Source organism: Erpetoichthys calabaricus, chromosome 16, assembly GCF_900747795.2.
Source record: "Erpetoichthys calabaricus chromosome 16, fErpCal1.3, whole genome shotgun sequence".
Taxonomy (NCBI): domain Eukaryota; kingdom Metazoa; phylum Chordata; class Cladistia; order Polypteriformes; family Polypteridae; genus Erpetoichthys; species Erpetoichthys calabaricus.
In genome coordinates, this window is record NC_041409.2 from 47,887,928 (window position 1) to 47,914,761 (window position 26,834).

General features: G+C 37.7%; 1 protein-coding gene across 1 annotated transcript in view; it reads left to right on the forward strand.

Annotated features, from left to right (window-relative positions):
• The window catches only part of pex19 (peroxisomal biogenesis factor 19), a 62,546-nt gene extending 39,786 nt beyond the window's left edge, over positions 1–22,760 (forward strand). The window contains exons 6-8 of the mRNA XM_028821818.2: positions 7,421–7,573; positions 16,910–16,954; positions 22,130–22,760. Coding sequence (XP_028677651.1) covers positions 7,421–7,573; positions 16,910–16,954; positions 22,130–22,210 — 279 coding nt within the window. The 3' untranslated portion in view covers positions 22,211–22,760. The remainder of the gene's footprint in view (positions 1–7,420; positions 7,574–16,909; positions 16,955–22,129) is intronic.
• The last annotated feature ends 4,074 nt before the right edge of the window (positions 22,761–26,834 follow it).

Consider the following 26,834-nt stretch of genomic DNA (forward strand, 5'->3'; position numbering starts at 1 on the left):
AACTTGTGGAGGGTGTATCCTGTAGCAAAGCCCTAACTTTTTTCGTGAAAGCCCGTTTCAGTCAATAAGTCTTAAAAACAGGTGTAAAGATATTGACAATAAGCTACGCAAACCCACCAAGACATGGAATCGTTTAAATCAAGTATCATTACATCTTCCTTTCTTAAAGAGAAGTAAGGCAGTACTTATAAGCTTAGTAATGTTATACATTTCAAATGCTACTTTGATAAACTTTATCACTTCAAACAACTGAACTATTCAGAAAATTTCAGGCATACATCCAGCATTCAAACTATGTATAAAAAGCACAACTGTCAAAGGAATTCAGCATTTCTTAATTGAAAATGTTCCTTTAATCCTCAACATGTCTCAATGAGTCGTTCTGGTGGTTTTACTTGACGTTTTTATCTTCTGGTTAATTGTGTTTGCAGCTGAGATGTTCTTTCCTGATTTATACTTGTTTTCTCATTAATATTTGTTTCGCTGGTGTTAGTGTTCTGATTAGAGGTTATTGGTCCTTTGATGTCTTGACGGTTTCTTCTTAGAACAGCTCCTATTACGCAATTCCGTCACATACTGGTCTATTGTTTCGCCGCTTTTCTGAAAACATGTAAAAAACTTGTGCCACTCAAACGTCACATTGCGCTTTGGGTTGCAATACGCTTCAAATTTTTCAACTATTTTGTTCTATTTCATATTGTCTCCATCTTCTTCAAACTGAAAATTGTTATACACCTCTAGCTCCTCTTCGCCAATTACATGTAGAAGCATAGACGCTTTCATTTTTTCACTTTTCCTATCTGCTTCAATCGCAGCAAGATACAACTCGAATCTCTGTTTAAATCTTTTCCAATTTTCAGCTACATTTCCTTTTAACTGGAGATTTGGTGGGGGCTGTAATCCTTCCATATTTTTTTTTCTCTTTTGCTAGAACATCTTAGCGCTTTCTGACCACGTTTTCGGGTTACTCACAGACACGAGACTCGTTCAAAAGCTGAACCTCTTCTTCACATTCCTCTTCCAATCCGCCGCTTCTGACACCATGTAGTGATCTTGTTAGGTTCGTAGTTTAATCAATACACAGGATTGAAAGATATAATAACTTTTTAATAGACAGACTTTAGAGACATTTACTGTACATGTTACTACTCGTTCTTTAGTTCACGCCCATTCTCCTACTTGCATCCACATTCACAGGCATTACTAATCATTCTGTAAGTATCCCTTAATAGACCTTACTAATCAACTATCATTACAAAATCCAACGTGGTTTGTGCCCTTCAGAATGAAAACAGTTTGCATTTACTTTTTTAATAAAAGGCGAGCTTTTAAGCCTGAGAAATCACCCCATAAATGCACACGTTTAATTGCACATGTGTTAATATGTATGCTTGCACAGTATTAAACCCACCAAGACATGGAATCGTTTAAATCAAGGCGCTGCGCTACCTTCTTCCAGATCGGCTCCAAGGCGTTTCACGTAATTATGTAGGAGGCGTGATGACGCGATACGTGACTCCGCCCCCGTCCATTACAGTATATGGACAAAAAAGAGGTTCCAGTTATGACCGTTACGCTTTGAATTTCGAAATGAAACCTGCCTAACTTTTGTAAGTAAGCTGTAAGGAATAAGCCTGCCAAATTTCAGCCTTCCACCTACACGGGAAGTTGGAGAATTAGTGATGAGTGAGTCAGTCAGTGAGGGCTTTGCCTTTTATTAGTATAGATATAATACACAGACACACACATAAACATATATATACATATACATATATACATATATACACATATCTACATATATATATATATATATATATATATATATATATATATATATATATATATATATATACACATATACACATCCACATATACATATATATACACATCAACATATATATATACACATACATATACACACATACATACACACACACATATACATATATACATATACACATACATATATATATACACACATACATACACACACATATATACACACATTATATATATATATATATATATATATATATATATACACATATATATATATACACATATATATACATATCTACATATATATTCACATATATATATATATATACATATCTACATATATCTAGACATATATATATATTTATATATTTATATATATATATATATATTATATATTTATATATATATATATATATATATATATATATATATATATATATATATATCAAAATACCCGTGCTTCGCAGCGGCGAAGTACTGCTTTAAAATTTTTATTAGGAAGAAAAGTAAACCTTTTTAAACTGAGGGAAAATGAATCAATAATTATTTGTTAAGGATCTCTCTGTATACCACGTTGTCAGTTCGCCCCTCCGGTTGTAATATGACCAAGCTGTGTGCTGAGCTTACTTTTGAGCATGCAATGTACAGTTGGCCATGTGAAAAGCAGTCCTGCCTCAAATCAATGCCAACCTTTTGTAGGGTCTGTCCCTGAGACTTATTAATTGTCATTGCGAAGCAGAGCCTTAGTGGACATTGGAGGCGTTTGAATTGAAATGGGAGATCAGAGGGTATAACGGGGATGCGAGGAATAAAAACTCTCTCCCCTGAGCCACCGCCAGTAAAAATAGTTGCCTCAATGAGGTTCTTTTGCAGACACGTGACCTGAAGTCTCGTGCCGTCACAAAGTTTCAGTGGCTGTACACAAATCCACAATCGGTTTCATATTGTTTTTGTACCTTATCAATTGTGTAATGTGTTTTTTGAACAGGTTTGATTCATCGAAGTGATCACTCCTGCTGCGTTCAGTCACTTCACGTGTGCCGCTCTCTTGTGTGATGTTGCGATGTCCACGGGTTTATTTAATGTTAGCTAAGACCCGGCAGTTAAAAGTTTCTCGCTACAGCAATTTTAACTGTCACAAAGTGATCCAAACTGTCGTTTATACCTCGTGTCTTCTCATTAAACTTGTATCTCGTGAATATGGCATTGCAAACGGCAGCGGGTCAGTTCACGTGTTTACGTGGGAGGCGTGATGACGCGATATATTTTGATATACAGTGATCCCTCGCTATATCGCGCTTCCCCTTTCGCGGCTTCACTCCATCGCGGATTTTATATGTAAGCATATTTAAATATATATCGCGGATTTTTTGCTGGTTCGCGGATTTCTGCGGACAATGGGTCTTTTAATTTCTGGTACATGCTTCCTCAGTTGGTTTGCCCAGTTGATTTCATACAAGGGACGCTATTGGCAGATGGCTGAGAAGCTAGATTGCTTACTTTTCTCTTTCTCTTGCGCTGACTTTCTCTGATCCTGACGTATGGGGATTGAGCAGGGGGGCTGTTTGCACACCTAGACGATACGGACGCTCGTCTAAAAATGCTGAAAGATTATCTTCACGTTGCTATCTTTTGTGCAGCTGCTTCCTGAAACGACATGCTGCACAAAAGCTCGAAGGGCACGTATTGATTTTTGACTGAAAAACAAACTCTGTCTCTCTCTATCTCTCTCTCTCTCTCTCCCCCCCTGCTCTTGACGGAGGGGGTGTGAGCTGCCGCCTTCAACAGCTTTGTGCCGTGGTGCTTCGCATACTTAAGCCAAACAGCCCTATTGATTTGTTTGCTAGAGATTGTTTTCTCTATCTATGTGACATTCTGTGCTCCTGACACGCACTCCTTTAAAGAGGAAGATATGTTTGCATTCTTTTAATTGTGAGACAGAACTGTCATCTCTGTCTTGTCATGGAGCACAGTTTAAACTTTTGAAAAAGAGACAAATGTTTGTTTGCAGTGTTTGAATAACGTTCCTGTCTCTCTACAACCTCCTGTGTTTCTGCGCAAATCTGTGACCCAAGCATGACAATATAAAAATAACCATATAAACATATGGTTTCTACTTCGCGGATTTTCTTATTTCGCGGGTGGCTCTGGAACGCAACCCCCGCGATGGAGGAGGGATTACTGTATATCAAAATACCTGCGCTTCGCAGCGGCGAAGTACTGCTTTAAAATTTTTATTAAGAAGAAAAGTAAACCTTTTTAAACTGAGGGAAAATAATCAATAATTATTTGTTAAGGATCTCTTTGTATACCACGTTGTCAGTTCACCCCTCCGGTTGTAATATGACCAAGCTGTGTGCTGAGCTTACTCTTGAGCATGAAATCTAACGTGGTTTGTGCCCTTCAGAATGAAAACAGTTTGCATTTGCCTTTTTAATAAAAGGCGAGCTTTTAAGCCTGAGAAATAACCCTGTAAATGTACACGTTTAATTGCACATGTGTTAATATGTATGCTTACACAGTATTAAAACACACTCAACAATTAACGTCATTTACCTTTGTTCCCGCGTTTGATAAAAGGCGAGCTTTTAAGCCTGAGAAATCACCCCGTAAATGCACACGTTTAATTGCACATGTGTTAATATGTATGCTTGCACAGTATTAAAAGACACTCAACAATTAACGTCATTTACCTTCGTTCCCGCATTTGACTCGTGCTGTAAATCTCTTCCTTGTTTTCAGTTCACATGATTACGTAGGAGGTGTGATGACGCGATACGTGACTCCGCCTCCTCCATTAGAGTATATGCACAAAAAACAGGTTCCAGTTATGACCATTACGCATAGAATTTCGAAATGAAACCTGCCTAACTTTTGTAAGTAAGCTGTAAGGAATGAGCCTGCCAAATTTCAGCCTTCTATCTACACGGGAAGTTGAAGAATTAGTGATGAGTGAGTGAGTGAGTCAGTCAGTGAGGGCTTTGCCTTTTATTAGTATAGATAGTTTTCTGAGTGAGCTTTTTTTATATTTTTTAACACTCTGTCCATGCAATTTGAAAGACATGTAGCTTTGTTGTTCTCCATCTGCGCTCCAGTTTTCGACACTCTAATTTAAGAGCTTGAGTGTTTTCATTAAACCAAGAACAGTTTCTATGTGCTTTGATCACCTTTGTTTTAAGGGGAGCCACTGCGTCCAGAGCATCTTTCAAGGTCACATTATAATGTGATGTTAGCTGATCCAAATTTTTTCCACGTTTACATTTGATGTTAATTTATCTAAATGGTTTTCCACAATTACACTCGACTTACTCAAGGTATCTATAAATTTTGAAGCAGAATTACAATCTAGATGTCGCACTGTCCTTGTTTTAATCTGTGGGTGCATTGGCAAGGGCAGGACTAAATCAAATGTAATTAATGATCAGAAATAACTTCATTTAATGGAGTATTATTTTTAAATTTTGAATTTCAACTTTGTAAATTATAATTAAATCTAATGTGTGGTTATGATTATGAGTTGGACCTTTGACAATCTGACAAAATCCTACTGAATTTAACAAACAAGTAAAACATTTGCTAAAAGTGTCAGTTTCCACATCAATGTGTACATTAAAATCCCCCATCAATACTACGTGATCATAATCTATAGCCAAATCAGATAAAAAGGTTGCTAAATTCAGTGTACTACATTACCTTTCTCGGATATATCCTTCTTTCTACAGTAATTCGTGTGGTGGAAGACCAGACAGTGTTAACAGTTATACAGTAGATATTCTTTGAGCTTCTGTAAGTTGATGTTTTCATGTTCCGCACGATCACCACCGTCAGCCTTGTTTTTTACTAGTTGTTTTTAATCTTGTCTAGAGACAAGTTGATCAGCATTGGCTATGTTAAAATCAAATTTGTAACCTCACCCAGGCTTGAATGATAAGGCCTGGTGCCCAAATTTTGGAAACTCATAAGACAAAATCAGGTATTCTGTTAAAACTAAAAATTTCCAAAGAAGTCAATCACCGAACATTTTACATAGAGCAAGTGCACAGTCCACAATACCCTCCACTTCAAAGTAAGCATATACGATAGCTTGTACTATATAAGTAGAACTTTACTCTTCTTATAGAGTTATTCTGATGGTAAATGATCTAAGCCAAATTCAAATTTTCACAGCCTGTTTGTGTTTATTGCACTTAGAAGTCATTTAACAAGTAAAGTTGACCTTCAAAAGACAGATCTGAATGACGTTAAATGGAAACCTTGTAAATGTGGTATAATTTTCATAAATGAAAGTAAGGTGAGCTGTAGTTTGTTTGGTTGCTCTGAATCCTAATTGAATTTCTTAAAAAATAGTATTTTTTGCTGAACGAGAAAATCTGAGCATTTTTTTTTGTAAGATTTCGGTTGACCATTACAGAGAAACATTTATTTAAATTTTAATGTATGCCGAATATATGTCATCATAAATGTTTTTTTTTTTTCCTGAATGTAAGTATAAATTAATTATCTTATGTGACTGTTTAAGCTGTATCATGTCAAAGAAATAGCTATGTTTTCCCAGAAAATTACATTTCGGTTTTGTTAAGACTCTAAAATCAAAACTATCTAAATTGGGCCATTGCTTAGCCAATTTGCAGTTTTTGGTGTTGCATTTCTTATATTAATTCCAAGGAGAGGCCTATCAGAGGTGATATTTGCAAAGACACTGCCATAATGCACAACAGGAGTTGAACAGTAGGACGTCGAGGTGGCAAGAACACTGGCATATAGCAACAGATCATCGTTGATAGGCGACACTATATTCCAGTGCAATGTATTGAGGCGAGGCAGTTGTCACTGCTGGGGAGCCAGTGTGATTCCGTGGCAGTGATAGGCAATGGGGGACGCATAGCAGGACTCCCCCATACCATTTAGTGACAGTAAAGAGAACTGCTTTGCTATTAGAGTAAGCAGGCAACAATGGAGGATTGCTTTGACCTTTAATAGAAGTGTAGAGTTCGTGATGGAGGATATAACTGATAACATTAGGGAGAACTCTGACAGACTGATCCCAGGGGTTCCTTAGCTCTTTTCTGACCTTGTAAGTCTTAGTTAGATTTCCTTTGAATGTAGTCCCTACTGATTGTAAGCCAATTGTACTTGGAACAGTAACTGGCCATAGTTTGTCAATTAATTGTGTTAAAGCTCAGAAATTAATTGTGTTAATCAGTTCAACTTTATTTTATGTGTGTTTTAACAAATCTATTTGTTAATGTGTACTAAATTGGTAATTAGTGATTTGTAAAATCGATACTCACATTTTACCTGAGAACTAGGCACAACGCTATGCACCTGCACTCAGTGAAGAAAGCTATATAAAAATAAACTATTGAATTGAATTGAAGGAGTAGATTGGAAGGGCATTGTATGATTTTTGGGCTAGAGGACGGAAGGCAGTGTGTAACAGTGGAAGGAGTTATTTACATACCTGATAAAAACATAACAGTAAACATTTTTCTTAGCCATCACTACAAACCACGTATAAGTAACCTTTAAAAAAATAATACTTTTTGGGTGGAATATTACATTAAATGGCTGACTACTTTATTCAGTATTACTACTGTCAGATTTTATCACACACATTTTAATCAGTTTTTCTCTCTCACAGTATCCTGAATGGCTGAATGTACACAAAGATTCTTTGTCCCCTGCTGATTTCAAACGCTACGAACAACAGCACATACTGATGGGAGAAATCTGCCGACATTTTGAAAATGAGGGGGAAAACTCCTTTGAAAACATTTTGGAACTCATTCAGCAGGTAAACTAGAGACCTAGGTTTCGCTTTTTTTTTTTTTTTTTAAAAAAGAGGGAGATACAATGCAAAACTTAATGCATGACTTTGTAAAATATACCTCTATTACAGTTATGATGCACTGTTGTATGAAAGGTCCTGATGTGCAGTAGGTTAGAATTTTTCTCGGGACACTACATAACAATGAAAAGTGACTTTTGTTGTATAACATGTATAAGTACAAACAATGCAGTGAAATATGCAGAGTGTCTTGATAAGAATGGAGCATTTAGTCATAACCTAGCTTTTGTAGAGGGGAAACAGAATCAACTTCAAATTGATGTCATGCGTACATAGTACAGTGAAATTCCGAATAGCCTCAGAACAGTGTCAATAATACAGTAACAACAAAGATGCATAGACACACACACACACACACACACACATACAAAAATAGCGCATCTGATAGTTATAGTTTGTCCAAAACAGGTCTTTCAGTTGTAGAGTCCTCTGAACAGTAAATAAGTTGCAACAAATTCCTGATATTTGAAGTAAAGAAGGAAGCAATCCATCACTGATCACTGCTTTTCATGATATGTATTCATGATATGTCAATAGGCAAAACAGCAAGTCTAGGAAGAATGTGATTTCTTTTGTAAAATGTGAAGGTATGTCTGCATTGTCAAAAAATATCATAGCACATCCAATGTTTCTTTTTTGCCTGTCACGTATTGTAACTGCCGACCCCTTTACCCAGCCGGCAGCTACACCTCCAAGACCTGTGGCCTGGATGATTTACTGAGAAATAATCTAACTATCAAGCCATACTTCTAACCAATTAAACTTTTCCCCACAATTGACAGTGAAAATATAAGTACACAAAAACGGGATGTAAAATTAAACGGATTAAATGTATTAAATGAAACAAGACATGCAAAAAATAGAAACATATAAATATCCCTCCACCCCAGCAACAACAAGCCACCACCAAATATAAATACAACAAAAAACCCTCCCTTGTCCCTGTAACATATAAACACACAACACGAATAACAAGAATTGAATCCATCCATCCATCCATTTTCCAACCCGCTGAATCCGAACACAGGGTCACGGGGGTCTGCCGGAGCCAATCCCAGCCAACACAGGGCACAAGGCAGGAACCAATCCTGGGCAGGGTGCCAACCCACCGCAGGACCAAGAATTGAATGATATATGGAAATGAATGTGAACGTGAGTCCGGTAATAAAGAAACTGTCCTGGATGCGGTTGACTGAATTAGTGAAAATGAGTCGTTTGATTTTCCCCGGAAAACATGGAGCAGCCTCACCGTGAATCCTTGGTGCGTGGTGGATGATTAACTCCGACCCCGGGGTCTCTCGTGATGAGGTCCTTGAAGCAAGTCCGGCGGATGGAAAAACAAACTGGATGGAAATGCGCGATGTGGAAAATAACAGGTATAGATGGCTCGTGGTCGTGAATGTGAAAAAAAAATCTCCTTCTCTCCTTTCTACTTCCTTCTCCTCCTGCTGGCTTAACACTAGAATTACCAGAGCCTATGAAAAAACTCATAAATCCGTCCCACCTTAAATCGCGTCTTAAATCCATTTGCACCTCTCCGCCAGAGTCTTTTGTCATCTAAATGAGCTGATAAACACAAGCTACTAGCAGCCAGCTATTCCATCCCCCCACCGACTTAGAACGAACTTCTCCTAGCTCATGCCTTGCCTTGATTTGATTACAGTATCTGGGATTGAAGTGGAGTTTTAGAGTGGAAATAATATAGCATTATTTGGAATACACACATTTCATGTGTGTTCCGTTTCTATAGTAGTCTGTGCAAACACATTTTTAAAACAGACGTTTTTCATATTCTAATAGTAAATGACAAAATGTAGGCATAAACTATATAACGTATGAAGCCTGAAGTCCATATATCAAAGAAACACTTTCACAAAAGGTACAAATAAGAGAACATGTGCGCTTTTATTCAAAAATATAACTGCACAAAAAAAAAAAAAAGCTGCGTTAGCATGCCACATTGACACTCTTACTACAACCGCGGTGGCGTAATGGTATCAGCTCCTGATTGGGGGACAGATTTACGAGTTTTTTCGTAGGCTCTGGTAATTCTAGTGTTAAATAGTCCTGTGACGGCTGTGATTGATTAATTAAGGACAGGTGTTTTCCAGGTTTGTGGCTGTGGTCTCCTTCCATCATCGGCATTAACTGATACACATACAAACAGTAAACGGGACAATGAAACGAGACGCACTCAGAACTGACATTTAACACTAACTATGTGGCCCCGCTACAGTATCATGTGTCAAATTATACCAAGTTGTGCACAATTAAAGGGATGTCCCTCTCTTACAGCAGTGGCAGCAGAAAAAAAATGATTTGGGGGAAGATGCAAACTTAAATGAGGAGTAATGGTGTGTTGCATTACAGGAAGGAGGTACAGTGCTACCTTGTAACACTGTTACCTTGTAACAAAGTGTGCATAATAAATTGTATTACTGTCCATTATCAAGTCATCTGTCTGTGTCTTCTTGTATCAGTTTTTTGTGTTTCTGTGAATGGCTCTGTTTTCAAATGCTACATTAATATGAAGGATGCAGTTAACCTACTTGTTTTAATTAACTGTACAGGAGTCATAAGTACATCATTTTTTGCAGAAAAGTGAAAATAATAACAGAAAGAAGAAATTTGAAAAGAAACATTCATGTAGCATTTTGAATATGTAAGCTACAATTGAAAACTTTGGAAAATATGACCACAATAAAAAAATATTCAAGTCCTAAGTGTAGGCCAATCTGACTGTCCTAGTGCAGATTTGTTTGTTCTATATTTAAAGCAGAAAGCTAATTTTGAACAGCCGCACAGTGAGAGAGAGGAGATGAGGCTTCTGCTCCATGTGAGGAGGTGTGTATGTGTGTCTGTGGATGGTGTTCTGTGGGTGTGAACTCACTGTCACAAAAATGAACGGTAACGCGTATCTGAAGTGGATAAAATCCACTGTGGAAAATAAGTTTTGTCAGTTGCTCAAAATTTTAGGACCAATATTTTATCAATAAATCATTCATTTTAACAACGGTAAGAGAAAATGATTTTGTTTAAAGTTGTCACTCTCTCAAAAATATTAACATATCTAAAAAGTTAGCAAAGGCTCACCATGCCTTGTTCATTGAGGATGACACTAATAGTTTCCTTGCAGGTTTTAGAGAATTTTTTGAACTGTTGCGTGTAAAGTGAATTAAATATTTTGTAATACTAGGGGGCTCTGCACCCTGCTCACTTCGCTCGCCAATCCCAGGGCCTGAGCTACGTGCTAGCCACTTTGCGGCTCAGCCTCTCGCGTATGGGGAAGCAGATGTACAATTTACACAGATTGTTATTTTCATGGGAATTGTTACATATGCATAATAGAACTATTTTACATTACAGAGAGTAATTAACCTTAGTAAAAAATAGTAAAATGTAATAAATTGAAAGAAAATTATGTTTCATGTTGTGTTAGAGGTATTCGTTGTGTTATACGTTTTCATTCTGTTTGGCTTTAAAAAGTATTTGTGTGTTAATTTCAAACTTGTACTTTTACTGTAAAACTTCAGTAAAAGCAATAATTGGAATTAACTTTTCTTCAGTATCTCAATTGAATTTTGATTCCGTGTTTGGACTTGCATCGTGACAACGCAACATATAACTGCTCGTGAGTGAATATCATTTCTTTCTCTCTACTAAATAAACTGACTTTTTTGAATGTTTGTCCCTGTGATTTGTTAATTGTCATAGCAAAAGCTATTCCAATGGGAAACTGTAAATGTTTTAATACAAAAGGCATATCAAGATCTCCTTTTGTGTTTAATGTTATCCACGGAAGATGTACTACATTAACTTTCTTGTCGACCAATTTTCAGTACTACTAATCTTGTTCCATTGCATAGACCATCACTCATACATAAATTATGCAATAACATTATGACACATCCTTCTTTCAACAGTAATTCAGCCGGTGGAAGACCGGACGGTGTTAACGATTGTAGATATTCTACAGGATATTGAAATTTGATGTTTTAATCTTCCGCACCATCACCACCAACTGCTTCAGCATAGTCTATTGATACGCATTTAAACAATTTACCGTGTAACCCAGGGGTGCCCACACTTTTTTGGCTTGCGAGCTACTTTTAAAATGACCAGGTCGAAATGATCTACCTATATTAAAAATGCTATATATATACTGTATATATAATATACAGTATTGTGCAAAAGTTTTAGGCAGGTGTGAAAAAATGCTATAAACAAAGAATGCTTTCAGAAATATAAATAATGATTGTTTATTGTTATCAATTTACAAAAACAAAGAATGCTTTCAGAAATATAAATAATGATTGTTTATTGTTATCAATTTACAAAAACAAAGATTGCTTTCAGAAATATAAATAATGATTGTTTATTGTTATCAATTTACAAAATGCAAAATGAGCGAACAAAAGAAAAATCTAAATCAAATCAATATTTGGTGTTACTACCTTTTGCCTTCAAACCAGCATCAATTCTTATTGGTACACTTGCACAAAGTCAGGGATTTTGTAGGATTATAGTCAAGTGTATGATCAACCAATTATACCAAACAGGTGCTAATGATCATCAATGTCACACGTAGGTTGAAACACAGTCATTAACTGAAACAGAAACAGCTGTGTAGGAGGCTTAAAACTGGGTGAGGAACAGCCAAACTCTGCTACCAAGGTGAGGTTTCATTTCATGGCAAGATTGAGCACAGCAACAAGACACAAGGTAGTTATACTGCATCAGCAAGGTCTCTCCCAGACAAAGATTTCAAAGTAGACTGGGGTTTCAAGATGTGCTGTTCAAGCTCTTTTGAAGAAGCACAAAGAAACAGGCAACGTTGAGGATCGTAGACGCAGTGGTCGGCCAAGGAAACTTAGTGCAGTAGATGAAAGACGCATCAAGCTTATTACCCTTCGAAATGGGAAGATGTCCAGCAGTGCCATCAGCTCAGAACTGGCAGAAACCAGTGGGACCCAGGTACACCCATCTACTGTCTGGAGAGGTCTGGCCAGAAGTGGTCTTCATGGAAAAGTTGCAGCCAAAAAGCCATACCTCCGACTTGGAAACAAGGCCAAGCGACTCAAGTATGCATGAAAACATAGGAACTGAGGTGCAGAAAAATGGCAGCAGGTGCTCTGGACTGATGAGTCAAAATTTGAAATATTTGGCTGTAGCAGAAGGCAGTTTGTTCGTCGAAGGGCTGGAGAGCGGTACAATAATGAGTGTCTGCAGGCAACAGTGAAGCATGGTGGAGGTTCCTTGAACGTTTGGGGCTGCATTTCTGCAAATGGAGTTGGAGATTTGGTCGGGATTAATGGTGTTCTCAATGCTGAGAAATACAGGTAGATACTTATCCATCATGCAATACCATCAGGGAGGCGTATGATTGGCCCCAAATTTATTCTGCAGCAGGACAACGACCCCAAACATACAGCCAAAGTCATTAAGAACTATCTTCAGCGTAAAGAACAACAAGAAGTTCTGGAAGTGATGGTATGGCCCCACAGAGCCCTGATCTCAACATCATCGAGTGTGTCTGGGATTACATGAAGAGACAGAAGGATGTGAGGAAGCCTACATCCACAGAAGATTTGTGGTTAGTTCTCCAAGATGTTTGGAACAACCTACCAGCCGAGTTCCTTCAAAAACTGTGTGCAAGTGTACCTAGAAGAATTGAAGGCAAAGGGTGGTCACACCAAATATTGATTTGATTTAGATTTCTCTTTTGTTCATTCACTGCATTTTGTTGATTGATGAAAATAAATGATTAACACTTCCATTTTTGAAAGCATTCTTTGTTTACAGCATTTTCACACCTGCCTAAAACTTTTGCACAGTAATATATATATATACTGAGTATAATTTATACATAAAATATATAATATGTATTGCTGTACCTTGCATAACTGAATAACCCTTATGGCACAATAACAATTCAATACATTTATGGTCACTGCAGTATTTGGATTTAATAATCTTCTTGTGGGAAAAGGCTGACTCACATAAATAAGTAGAGCTGAATAATGCAGTCAAGGATGTAGCACATTTCCTCATGTTTGGGTACTTTTCCTCTGTAAGTAAGTTCCAAAACTGTCCATGAGCCCCATACTAAAGCTGAGTGTCATCCTGTAGTGTCAAAATCTCATCCTCCACTGTAGAGGAGTTTAGGTGAAACAATTTTTGATGCGGGTGAATCACCCTCAACATCTTCCCTAAATGGATAGCACTTAAATGTAGCGATTGGCTCAAGTAAAGCTGAGTCTTGAAACCTTCTGTCAAAGTCTGACAGACAATTTTCAATCTGCTCTGTGTAGTGTACGCTGTCAAGTTGCACACACGCCTTCCATTGCGTCTGCAGCTCTGATGCGAGGTTTTGGATGTTCCCCAATTCAAGGCACTGCAGCTTTTTGGACAGATGTTACATTTTTTGTTTGAAAGCATTAACTGAGCTAATCATATTGACCATGGTTTTGTCTTTTCCTTGCAGCGGTAAATTAAGCTCATTCAACATGTTGGTCAGATCGGAAAAAAAATACCAAGTCTAGCAGCCATTGATCATTATTAAGTTGCTTGTATTCTGCATGTTTAATGACAAGGAGAAACTCCTTTTTCTCTGGCCAGGGGTCTCGAAATCTCAGCAGGAATTTCTCGCCAGCCATCTGCCTCAACGAAGGCCTCTTTTATCATCTCTCCATCTTGGAAGGACTTCTTATGCTTAATGATCGAGTGACTCACCCAGAACGAAGCTTCAGTGTGTCTGCCTTTGTTTTTTAATTCAGCCGAGTGAAAAATGATGACTGTCCGATTAACTGCGATTGTAGTTCCCTCTCCTTTCCATTTCTCAGATCACTTTTCGGAAGGAAGTCAGTTTCGTAGTTTTTATGAACAGTTCGAAAGTGCCTTTCCACATTTTCCTTCTTTGGAATAGCAATGATAGATTGACAGATCAGACAAACGCACTTCAATTGTGACATTGTGAGAAAAATAAAATCCTGTTCCAATTCCACATCCAGCCCATACCCTCCCCCCCAAAACAACAAAATTTTTTTTTTAAATCCCTTCTTTAGTCGATATAAATTGGAAGGCTCACTAGATCACTTAGCCGGAGTTTTGCAGTAGCTCACGTGTTTGATCGTGCGTACGGGATGACCAGTGTGTTAGAAGAAAAGAGATCTCAGACTGGCCGCCCTGTATGTCAATCAAGTGGCAAATGCCATAGGGAGGATAAATGATAGTCACATTTAAAAAAATTTTTTTGAATGCAATGCAATCTACCTGCACTACCTTTCCGATCGACATATTGGGTGTAACCGATCAACCAATTTTCATGTTAATTCATTTGACTTCGTTTCTAGGATAGCTTGTGTATTCATTTCTTCTGTTGATAACCCTTCGGGATAAAATTCTTCCAATAAGATGTGGACATAATAAGTCTTCTTTTATTGGGAACTTAAAGGGAGGAAAACGTAAAAATTTATAAGAGCTGAGAGCGCAGGAACTGTATCTGACAAAAGCATTCACACGAATGAGAGGTGAGAGGACTGTGGCCATGGGCCGTTAACCGGAAATGGTTCAGAGGAGGGCGGGACCCCCTCTACCAACCTGAAAACATCTCTTGGCGTTATCACATTTTGTAAAGGGATTATAGATTATTGTGAATATGTCTCATAAATATGCAAAATATTTTATTCTAATAAATTCTAAGCATGTAACTGGATACATTTTTAATTTTTTGTTTTGGGGAAGATGTGATAAAGAATATGGTTTCTGTAGTTGATAGTGTTGGGATGGTTATAAAAATTGGATAGGTTTCTTTTAGCAATGTGTGCAGCTTTGCATGTTTTTAAAGAAATGTTTTATTGAAAGCTATATAGTGAAAAGTCAAGCAAAATGACACCTTTTATTGGTTAACTAAAAAGATTACAATATGCAAGCTTTCGAGGCAACTCAGGCTCCTACAAATTTCAGAAAGGCTGAGCGTCCATATACCAGGGATGATAGAAAAATATAGTAGTCTTGTAAGTGTGCATCTGACATTAACATCTCAACTTTTAGGGATCTCCTGCGCTATTGCCATATTGAATGTTAAACTCCTAAGTTCTTAGTGGAAGGCAGTTAATTGTAACTGGTGCACAGAGCTAAGTATAACAGTTAAGCAGCTTCATCTATAGCTAAACCACATTTAGAAGTTAGCTGTAAAGCCTTTCACATAGGTAAATTAGGCTGTTTGAAATTCTATCAATTCGTCTTACGTAACTTTTTAAACAATTGCAATGCTGTATTGACAAAGAAAATGGAATTCTTAGCAGTACTTGCTGAATTCCGACCATTTAAGAATGAAAGTATATTCTGTAGCAACAGTGGGAAATTTCAGGACAGTTGTGGCAATTTGAACATGAACACAATGTTTAGTTATGTTTTAATTCCTGGAATATGAACATGAGGTTTTACTACATTTCACAAATAACTGTGAATGTGATCCTTTTCATTTCAAGTGTGTATGTGTAAAAATTTTATGTACTCAACATTTGCTGTATACATAGGAGTAGTTCTCTGTTTTGTCTATAAATACTCGAAGCATGTATTAGAATCATGCTAAGACTGACAGTCAAAAGTTTCCTTACTTATTTTTATCTATTAAATTGACAAAATATCCTCCTTCAGTGTGATTTTTGTTATTATTTTGTTTTCTGCTTTAGGCCAGATAACCCAACAGCAATATGAGATGATAACATAAACGTTCAGCAGTTCAAACTACAATGTGTCAAAACAAATGTAATATAGACATGCAGTCCTACCATACCCTGATCCTTTAAAAAAGTACTTTTATGAGTAGTAATCCATACGCTGTGAACGCTGTAATGTGACCTTTACTATGCTACTAGTTAAAGTGGTGGAATTGTAACATGGATAAAGAAAGGTATGTTATGGTACATAAAAATTAAAAAAGAAAAAAAATGATCACTTAGCAGGCAATAGTTGAAAAATGAAATCATTGTGCAGCTGTTTTTCATTAATACTGTCACTCTTGAAAGTAATTATTTGCCACACGTTATTGCTGTAAACTTCCCAGTCTGATTATCTTTAATTACATTCTGCTCTCTAGCTTGTCTAGAAAACATTTTTACAGTTTTTGTTCCTTTACTTTGCTGTCACTGTTGCATCTTGTAGTATAAAAGAAGGCATTGAAAATGAGAAATATACGAGGTAGACACTACATTTAATCTGTGGCATGTTCTAATTAGGTAATAATTGCAGTTTATTTCAGTTTTCTTTCCATTTCAGTTGCAGGATCTTGGAAAACCACCAAAAGAACTGGCAGGAGAAAATGTAAGTATAACAACAATTATAAAACGCGCTTATTTTTTTTAGCGATTTAAGAAAGACATGATATTTAAGTATATAGATAAACCAAATATCTTTTTATTGAGACTGCAATTAACTTGTGAGAATTTCCAAACTGTTCACATAAAAAACAAAAATGTCTCTGTTTTTTTTCTTCTAAATTGAGCCTAACTTGCAGATGTGTTAGTCTAAGAATCCTGATTCTAAATCATTGCCCAGTTTCCATCTGTGTGGAGTCTGCATCTTAACACAGTACCCTTTCCTCCCATATCCAAAAGATGTGCAGGTAGCCTCTACATGTGGTATATACTTGAGTGAGTTTTGGAAATTTGATGTTGAATTCTGTCATATTCGGAGAGAGAAATTACATTTTCATTACAGACAACAGATTATGCAAATGAGACAATTTTTTCATATGGCTCACAAGAAAACTCTAAATTTCAATAATTCAATTGAAAAAAGAAAATATTTTAAAACAGAATGCAATGTTGAAAGATATGCATGTAAAATTTTAGGTGTAAAATAAAACTTTATTTCACTCTGTGCTGTCATACTCGCATGTCCCATATACTATTGACTGTGTAAATTGATTGTTTCTAGTCAGTACAAATGCAGCTGCAAAGATGCATTATCTTAGGCTTATTTCCAATTTTCTATCGGTATGTGTCAATTACAAAAGAAAGGGACTAACTTTTCATTTATCCACCTGATAATAGTCTTCAACACAACATGAGGCATCTAAGCAACATGAGGCAATAAATTTCCAAAGGGGACACATTTTATGTGCTCAAATTGAAGGTTCAGCAGTTGCAAAAGCTGCAAAATAATTTTGTAGGTAAAGGAGGAAAAGTCTGAAAAATAATAATAGTATATGCCAAACATTGAAAGAAGGATGTATCATAATGTTATTGCGTAATTTGTGATGGGTTATGCAGTGGAACAAGATTAGTTGTATTAAAAATTGGTCGAACAATTCTAACATTTTAAATTTTAACAGGCGACAAGAAAGGTAATGTAGTACATATTCTGCGAATAACATTAGACACCAAAGGAGATCTTGATATGCCATTGGTATTAAAATGTTTACAGTTTCCCGAGAGAATACCTTTTGCTATGACAGTTAACAAATCACAGGGACAGACATTCGAAAAAGTCAGTTTATTTATTAGAAAGAAAGAAACGATATTCACTCATGGGCAGTTATATGTTGTGTTGTCACAATGTAAATCCAAACACGGAATCAAAATTCAATGCAATAGTGAAGAAAAGTTAATTCCAAATATTGTTTTAACTGAAATTTTAAAGTAAAAGTGAAAATAATGCATATGTAACAATTCCCATGAAAATAATCTCTTTAAATTGTATAACTGGTTAACCAGACCCGGGGGTTGGCGAGGGAAGCGAGCAGGGGGCAGAGCCCCCTACTTTAACTATATATTGGTGCATAGTTCAATGACTCCGGTAACGCCACGAGTGCCAGCCTTTCCAGCAGCTCTGTGTATGACTTTATCTTTCTACCTTTTTCTCTATTTCACTGATCACTCCTACCACTTTCTTTTATGTGGACTTGTTCCCTGGACACTTTTTACTACTTTTTACTACTTGGACATGGATTTTTACACCCTGAGACTCGTCTATTCAGGTAGTCCACTTCAAGCACTGAGAACAAAGGCCCGTGCCGGTGTGGTTCCGTATTTACTTGATGAGGTAAGAAGGTGATATCGTGGCAGCAGAGCCGGCACTAAGCTAAAAGCCAAGCGGCTAGCGAGAAAGTGGCAATACAAGCCTTCGGTGCCTTCTGTGATCCTGGGAAATGTGAACTCACTACCAAATAAGATCGATGAACTGGCTGCACTGGTGAAAAATGTCAGTACCTACAGAGAATGCAGTTTGTTGTGTGTTTGTGAAACGTGGCTAACAACGAACATCCCAGATGCTAACGTGGAGCTACCCGGGTTTAGCACAGTTAGAGTGGACAGAGACGCAAGTACCTATGGGAAGCGGAAAGGAGGAGGACTCGCTCTATATGTGAATACAAGGTGGTGCAACTTTGGACATGTAAATGTCAAAATCTCCACTTGCTGCAGGGACATCGAACTGTTGGCCATAAGTCTGTGTCCCTATTACTTGCCCAGAGAGTTTGGACACATCATTGTTGTTATTGTTTACATCCCTCCTCGGGCAGACATGGAGATAGCGGGTGACATCATCCATTCTGCTGTTGCTAAACTGCAAACAAAGCACCCCGAGGCACTTGTGCTAATCGCTGGAGACTCTAACCATGTGACGCTGGACAAAATATTACCTGCCTTCTCCCAGTATGTGGATTGTAACACCCAGGGAAACAGGACTATCAACCTACTGTATGCAAATGTTAAAGACGCATACAGCACCACCCTGCTGCCTGCGCTTGGGAAAGCAGATCATAACCTGTTTCTGCTTCAGCCTCACTACAAACCAAGAGTGAGGGAGCTACCTACAACGACACGCTCATTCAGGAAGTCGTCCACTGAGGCAGAGCAGGCTCTGAGAGACTTCTTTGGAACTACGAACTGGGATATCCTGCAGGGATCATATAGTGAGAACATTGAGGAGGTTGTTGACTGCACTACTGACTACATCAACTTCTGTCTACATCAACTTCTGTATGGAGTCGGAGTCCTGCCACGTGCAAAAGTCCACTGACGACACTGCTATCGTGGGCTGCATCAGGAGTGAGCAGGAGGAGGAGTATACGAACCTAATCAAGGACTTTGTTGAATGGTGCGACTCAAACCACCTACAACTGAACACCAGCAAAACCAAGGAGCTGGTGGTGGATTTTAGGAGGACCAGGCCCCTCATGGACCCCGTGATCATCAGAGGTGACTATGTGCAGAGGGTGCAGACCTATAAATACCTGGGAGTGCAGCTGGATGATAAATTGGACTGGACTGCCAATACTGATGCTCTGTGCAAGAAAGGACAGAGCCGGCTATACTTTCTTAGAAGGCTCGCGTTTTTCAACATCTGCAATAAGATGCTGCAGATGTTCTATCAGACGGTTGTGGCGAGAGCCCTCTTCTACGCGGTGGTGTGCTGGGGAGGCAGCATAAAGAAGAGGGACGCCTCAGGCCTGGACAAACTGGTGAGGAAGGCATGCTCTATTGTAGGCATGGAGCTGGACAGTTTGACATCCATGGCATAGCGACGGGTGCTGAGCAGGCTCCTATCAATTATGGAGAATCCACTGCATCCACTAAACAGTATCATCTCCAGACAGAGGAGCAGCTTCAGCGACAGACTGCTGTCACTGTCCTGCTCCACTGACAGACTGAGGAGATCATTCCTCCCCCACACTATACAACTCTTCAATTCCACTCTGGGGGGGTAAACGTTAACATTATACAAAGTTATTGTCTGTTATACCTGCATTTTTATCACTCTTTAATGTAATATTGTTTTTTATCAATATGCTGTTGCTGGAGTATGTGAATTTCCCTTTGGGATTAATAAAGTATCTGTCTATGTATCTATCTAATCAATGGCAGGTTATATTATAACCTTTTTTCCCTTTTTGCCTTTTATTCTGCCTGTGTAACAATTTTTCTGAATTTTTGTCATTTGTTCTTTTTTTAAATTTTTACTAAACCTTTTTAAAATGAACTTTATTGGACTTGAGAAATTTCTTTTGTTATGTGTTTGACTTATGCTGGATACTACTCAATAGCTGCTCGACTTTGGGAACCTAGAAAAGATGCTGCTACACAATCATTGAACCTTTTCCAAGAAGTTATGCAGTGCAGAGTGCCATATACCTGAAGATTTCCATTTTCATCATGTCTCAATAACCTGGGGGCCTTTCTTATTGAATAAAGTTGCAGTACCTCACAACACACAGTTCAGAACTTGTATTAAAGCATTCCAAAGACAAATGGAGTTGTACTTATAGCAAGGGATGGCTGAACTCCTTATTAGGTTCTTGATATATTTCTAGGTGCTTGCACTATTTTACCCATTCCCATACACATATACAAATATGTGTGTGAGTTTTATATACAATACATCCCACTAAAAAGGTCCACAGAATCTGTGGCAGTACAGTAGTATTAATCCTTCCACCCCCCACTTGCAAAGCTGCAATCTGCTAGTAGATGGTAGCAAAGATAACCGAGTTGACAACATTCTGTTACTGCTTTTGCATTTCAGGAGAAAACCAAGGTGACTACTAACTTTGACTACTAACTTGCCCTTTGTGCAGACTACACATCCATCCATCCATTTTCCAACCCGCTGAATCCGAACACAGGGTCACGGGGGTCTGCTGGAGCCAATCCCAGCCAACACAGGGCACAAGGCAGGGAACCAATCCCGGGCAGGGTGCCAACCCACCGCAGGACACACACAAACACACCCACACACCAAGCACACACTAGGGCCAATTTAGAATCGCCAATCACAGTATTTGAAAATTATCTTTTAATTTTTTTTCTTTGTGGAAAATATAAAGTAATTAAAACCATTTAGCACTGCTATATATGCAATGCCACCAGAAAAAAGGAGTTCAGGAGAAGAATGTGATATGGAAAACCCAGAGATGTTTGTTGCCTTTTTGTATATTATACTTGCTTTACGTCTATCTGATTACTGGACATGATACATCTGTCTCTTAGATCCTCTGAAAATACTCATTAACATGACAGCTCATCACTTGGAAACCACATTTAAACTAACAATGTGTAGAACGGGAGCTGTTTATGGATAGAAAACACACACCCACACACAAAAACATGGTTTTGAATTTTCTTTGTGTTCTAAATGTGAAATGTCTACTACATGCTGTACAAATGGCACATGCTGTAAGTGCCACATTTAGGCACACATTGTAATTAGGGAAATGTAATCATTAATTAGAACTGTGTGTTTGTATTATTTGTTTGCTTCATATTTCTTTGCTTTACAACAAATATGCTTTTCTTTAAAATATGCGTAAGAATATCAATAAAATTGATCAGAAAATTTTATTACAGGCAATTGGTATACATTGTGCAACTGCTGTGAAAAAAGAAATGACATTGCCACTGCATATTTTACAATATTAAGAAGTGTAGTTTTGCATTATTGTTTAATAATCCAAAATATCTATACATGTCAGTGACTTTTTCTTTCCCTATTTTGCAGTCACCTGGTCTGAACTTTGATCTTGATGGACTGAACCTTCCAGGACCCTCAGGAGATGGAGAGCAGTGCACAATTATGTGATGAACTTTCCCCCTGCTCCCTAATGCCAACTATTTCTTCACATAAAGTAAATATATTTGGCATTGCTGTTTTTTTAAAGCACTAAAAACAATTTTCCCAGCTGTGCCTAGCCAGTAAATTAATTAATAAACCACTGTCACTGAACAGAGGATCCCATTTTCAGCTGGATTATGTAAATACTGAACAATATGCTGGCTGGTTAACGGTTGATTGAAGAGGTTTGGTATACTATACCGAATATTTACCCATCTGTTTTTTGAGCCACTTATTCAGTGCAACATCATGAGTAATTTATAGTTTATTGGTTTATATTAAATTTGTTTAACATTTTAGATTTACTTTACATATTTTTGGAATTTTACTTAGAATTTTCACTTGAAAGATACCATTTCCAATAGACAAAACTGTTGAGCCCTACAAAAAAAAATCCCTAATGTAAAAGTGAAGCTGCATACCACAAAAACATTGACATTGTTTCGGCTAGAATATCATCAAGGTAGGGTGATGTCGCAATAAAGACTGGTTCTTCTGTGGACTTTTTAAACTGAAATATGTCTAAGTTTCAAATTGCTTTATATTAAGTTTTCATTTTCTAGGTTTGGTACAGTTAAATAGGCAAAAATAGATTTTGTTTTGTATATTAAGACTACTGAGGACATGTTTGCCACCCATTTTCTAAAGTGTGTCTGCTGTTTCACAAATCCGTTGTATGTTTATGTTGTTCTGTCAGCCAGTAGAATGTTTAGAACAAATTGCATCTTAATGCTTCACATATTAGCAACCTAGACATGTCCACTTGAGTTCTTGAATAGAAAACTGTAATTACTAATAATGTACACCAATAATGAAAGTGGCATCTGCTATTCTGCTTACACAGATTGTGACTGTAAACACTTCAGTCTGCACAGTGGTAAACTGCCAATCTGCATGAGAATTTACTTGGTGTTTTCATATTATTAATAGTTCATAGCACTATTTGGTGAGTACAGGCTCAAAGCACTTTGTCATACAATGGGGACCCAGAAATTCCCTTGGAAAGATAACAGCTTTATTATAAAATTTTCAGAAATTCCTTTTTAATCCCTTTCAAAAACCTGTCCTTGAGATGCAATACTCTTTTCCCAGCACTTCTCCTATTTTTTGTTAACATTTCCTGTACTAATCTTTTGTTACCATGTCTACAGCCTCCAGCGATTTTTTCCCTGGATATATATATATATAATATATACAGTGGGTACGGAAAGTATTCAGACCCCCTTCAATTTTTCACTCTTTGTTATATTGCAGCCATTTGCTAAAATCATTTAAATTAATTTTTTCCCTCATTAATGTACACACAGCACCCCATATTGAAAGACAAAAAAAAGAATTTTTGAAATTGTTGCAGATTTATTAAAAAAGAAAAACTGAAATATCACATGGTCCTAAGTATTCAGACCCTTTGCTCATTATTTAGTAGAAGCACCCTTTTGAGCTAATACAGCCATGAGTCTTCTTGGGAAAGATGCAACAAGTTTTTCACACCTGGATTTGGGGATCTTCTGCCATTCCTCCTTGCAGATCCTCTCCAGTTCTGTCAGGTTGGATGGTAAACGTTGGTGGACAGCCATTTTTAGGTCTCTCCAGAGATGCTCAATTGGGTTTAAGTCAGGGCTCTGGCTGGGCCATTCAAGAACAGTCACAGAGTTGTTGTGAAGCCACTCCTTCGTTATTTTAGCTGTGTGCTTAGGGTCATTGTCTTGTTGGAAGGTAAACCTTCGGCCCAGTCTGAGGTCCTTAGCACTCTGGAGAAGGTTTTTGTCCAGGATATCCGTGTACTTGACCGCATTCATCTTTCCCTCGATTGCAACCAGTCGTCCTGTCCCTGCAGCTGAAAAACACCCCCACAGCATGATGCTGCCACCGCCATGCTTCACTGTGGGGACTATATTGGACAAGTGATGAGCAGTGCTTGGTTGTCTCCACACATATATATACTATATACTACATATATACTATTAAGATATATTGCTCTGATATATTATTGTTCTTACTGCTTTTGAAGTAATAATAACAGAAACATCAAAATAAAGAACATGGGCTAAATTTAACGCGCGTTATTCAATAGGTGATGATGTGCTAAAAGTGCTTCAAAGCGACATTTGTGTGGCTGATTAGTTTCCAGTCAGTACACTTAAGCTGGGAATGGCATTTGACTTTATTTAAGCTTAAGTGTTCAGTAGTAGAGTGATGTACTGTGTAGACTGAGTAGATTACAACATGCAAGCTTTCAAGGCAGCTTCTTCAGGCAGTATGTACAGTTGAAGTCAGAAGTTTCCATACACTTTGGGTAAATTCTTTAGAACTCACTTTATAAACACTCCCCAGATTTTGTACTAACAAACAATAAATTTAAAATGTATAATTAAAAATGTCTACTTTTCTGCAGGGCAAAAGTATTTTTTTCCAACAATGTTTACAGACCTCAAGAGCATTTCACTTTTCATTGATTATATCACAGTTCCAGTGGGTCACAAGTTGACTGTACATACACTTTGTTAGCTGTGCCATTAAACAGGTTGGAAAATTCCTGAAAATGATGGCAAGCCTATAAGCAATTAGACCTTTAGCTTCTGATAGCCAATTAGCCTAATTGGAGTCATAACGTGGGTGTATATTAAGGCTTACCATCAAACTTGCTGCTTCTTTGCTTGACATATTGGGAAAATCAAAAGAATCAGCCAAGACCTCAGAAAAAAAATGGTGGACTTCCACAAATCTGGTCCATCCTTGGGAACAATTTCAAAATGCCTGAAGGTTCCACATTCATCTGTACAAACAATAACACGCAAGTATAAACACCAGGGGAGCACACAGTTGTCATACCGCTCTGGAAAGAGACACATTCTGCCTCCTAGAGAAGAATGTATGTTTTCACAAAAGTGCAAATCAATCCCAGAACACCAGCAAAGGACCTTGTGAAGATGCTGGAGGAAACCGGTAGACAAGTCTCTAAATCCACAGTAAAATGAGTCCGCCACTGACATAACCTGAAAGGCTACTCAGCAAGGAAGAAGACACTGCTCCAAAGCCACCATAAAAAAGCCAGACTGCAGATTGCGGGGACAAAGATTACATTACAAGTAACATTACATCTTGCCTGAAGAAGGGGCCTGAGTTGCCTTGAAAGCTTGCATATTGTAATCTTTTTAGTTAGCCAATAAAAGGTGTCATTTTGCTTGGCTTTTCTCTACACTTTATTAATGCAAGTTTAAAACGTTTGGCCATTCCCAGTGGTATGCTGCTGTGCAATAGCAGTTATTGCTCATGAGTCTTAATTGGAGAAAAACGTCTGGATTTCAAGTACAACCCTTAAAACACCAGGTTGTTATTTAATATAAAGGATTTTTTTTTCCTGTTATTTGCTGTCATTGTGCATTAAAAGTAAAACCATTTCCTTTTGGTCTAACTTCGAATCTTCAATTTAATACGCTCCTCCTGCTCTGGGGTTCAAGCATTTGAAACCGGGATGTCGAGGGGTGATCTGGGTAGTATCTGCTGGCGCAATAACTCTTACAAGAATGTCAGTGTGGCATAGTGGGTAAGGCTTTGGATTTCACTCCGTGACGTTGTGGGTTCAAATCCCACTACTGACACTGTGTGACCCTGAACAAGTCACTTGACCTGCCTGTGATCCAATTGATAAAAATTGAAATTGAGTACATCTCCAGTGTTTAAGTTGACAAATAAGTAAATGTGGATGTTTAAATCTTTTTTTATTGGAACTTGAATGACTGTAAATGAACAAGGTCTATGTGTCTAAAAGCATATGCGAAAAGTGTGACAGCCTGTGCATTTATAATGTTTAGTTTGGGTCTTGGGGACTTGAATTGTAATTTCTGATTCATAGGTTATGATTAAAAAAAGCCAGAGGCTCATTTAAAATATTCCCTTAACTGAAATGCAGATTCTTTAAGAGTGTACAGAAGTGCTTTTGTCACTCCACTGTTTAAGGTCACTTAAACCGAAGGTCCCCTGCATTTTTCTTAACCTGAATGAGGTCAGTGGAGCCCACACTTCTTCAACGGTGTGTGATTCAGTGGTCATACAAACACCTGTAGTTATGAGTAGGTAGAAGGACAATGTGGATGTAGTTGGTGGCTCCTCAGTTTGTTAAAATGCTTAAGCACTCGTATAGCAAGCTATTTTCTCATTTCCAAAAGGTTTAAAAAGCAAGTCTTAGCCTTGTTGTGGTACTCTGGGCCAGTCCTGCAATCCAAGTGGGCTCCAACTGTGGAAAAATATGCAGGTCAGCCGTTCTACCATATCCTGGTGTATTCAGTTCCCTTGGTGAAAGCCATCAGCATTTCCTTCCTCCTTTAGACAGCTGCTGTCAGTTAATATTTAGTTGCAGTAATAATAATTCATTACATAGCACTTTTCTCACTACTCAAAGCTCTACCACACAGGGAGGACCCAGGACATTAACCCATGATCTAACCATCAGTTTATTGATTCAATTTAATCCAACTGGAGAGGAGGAATCAATCCCAGCAGGCTCAGTCTAAGGGCATACATCTGCACACCTTCAAAACCATACCTGAAGCTGTTATGAACGTGCTGATTAGAGATGTTTGTTGAAGGC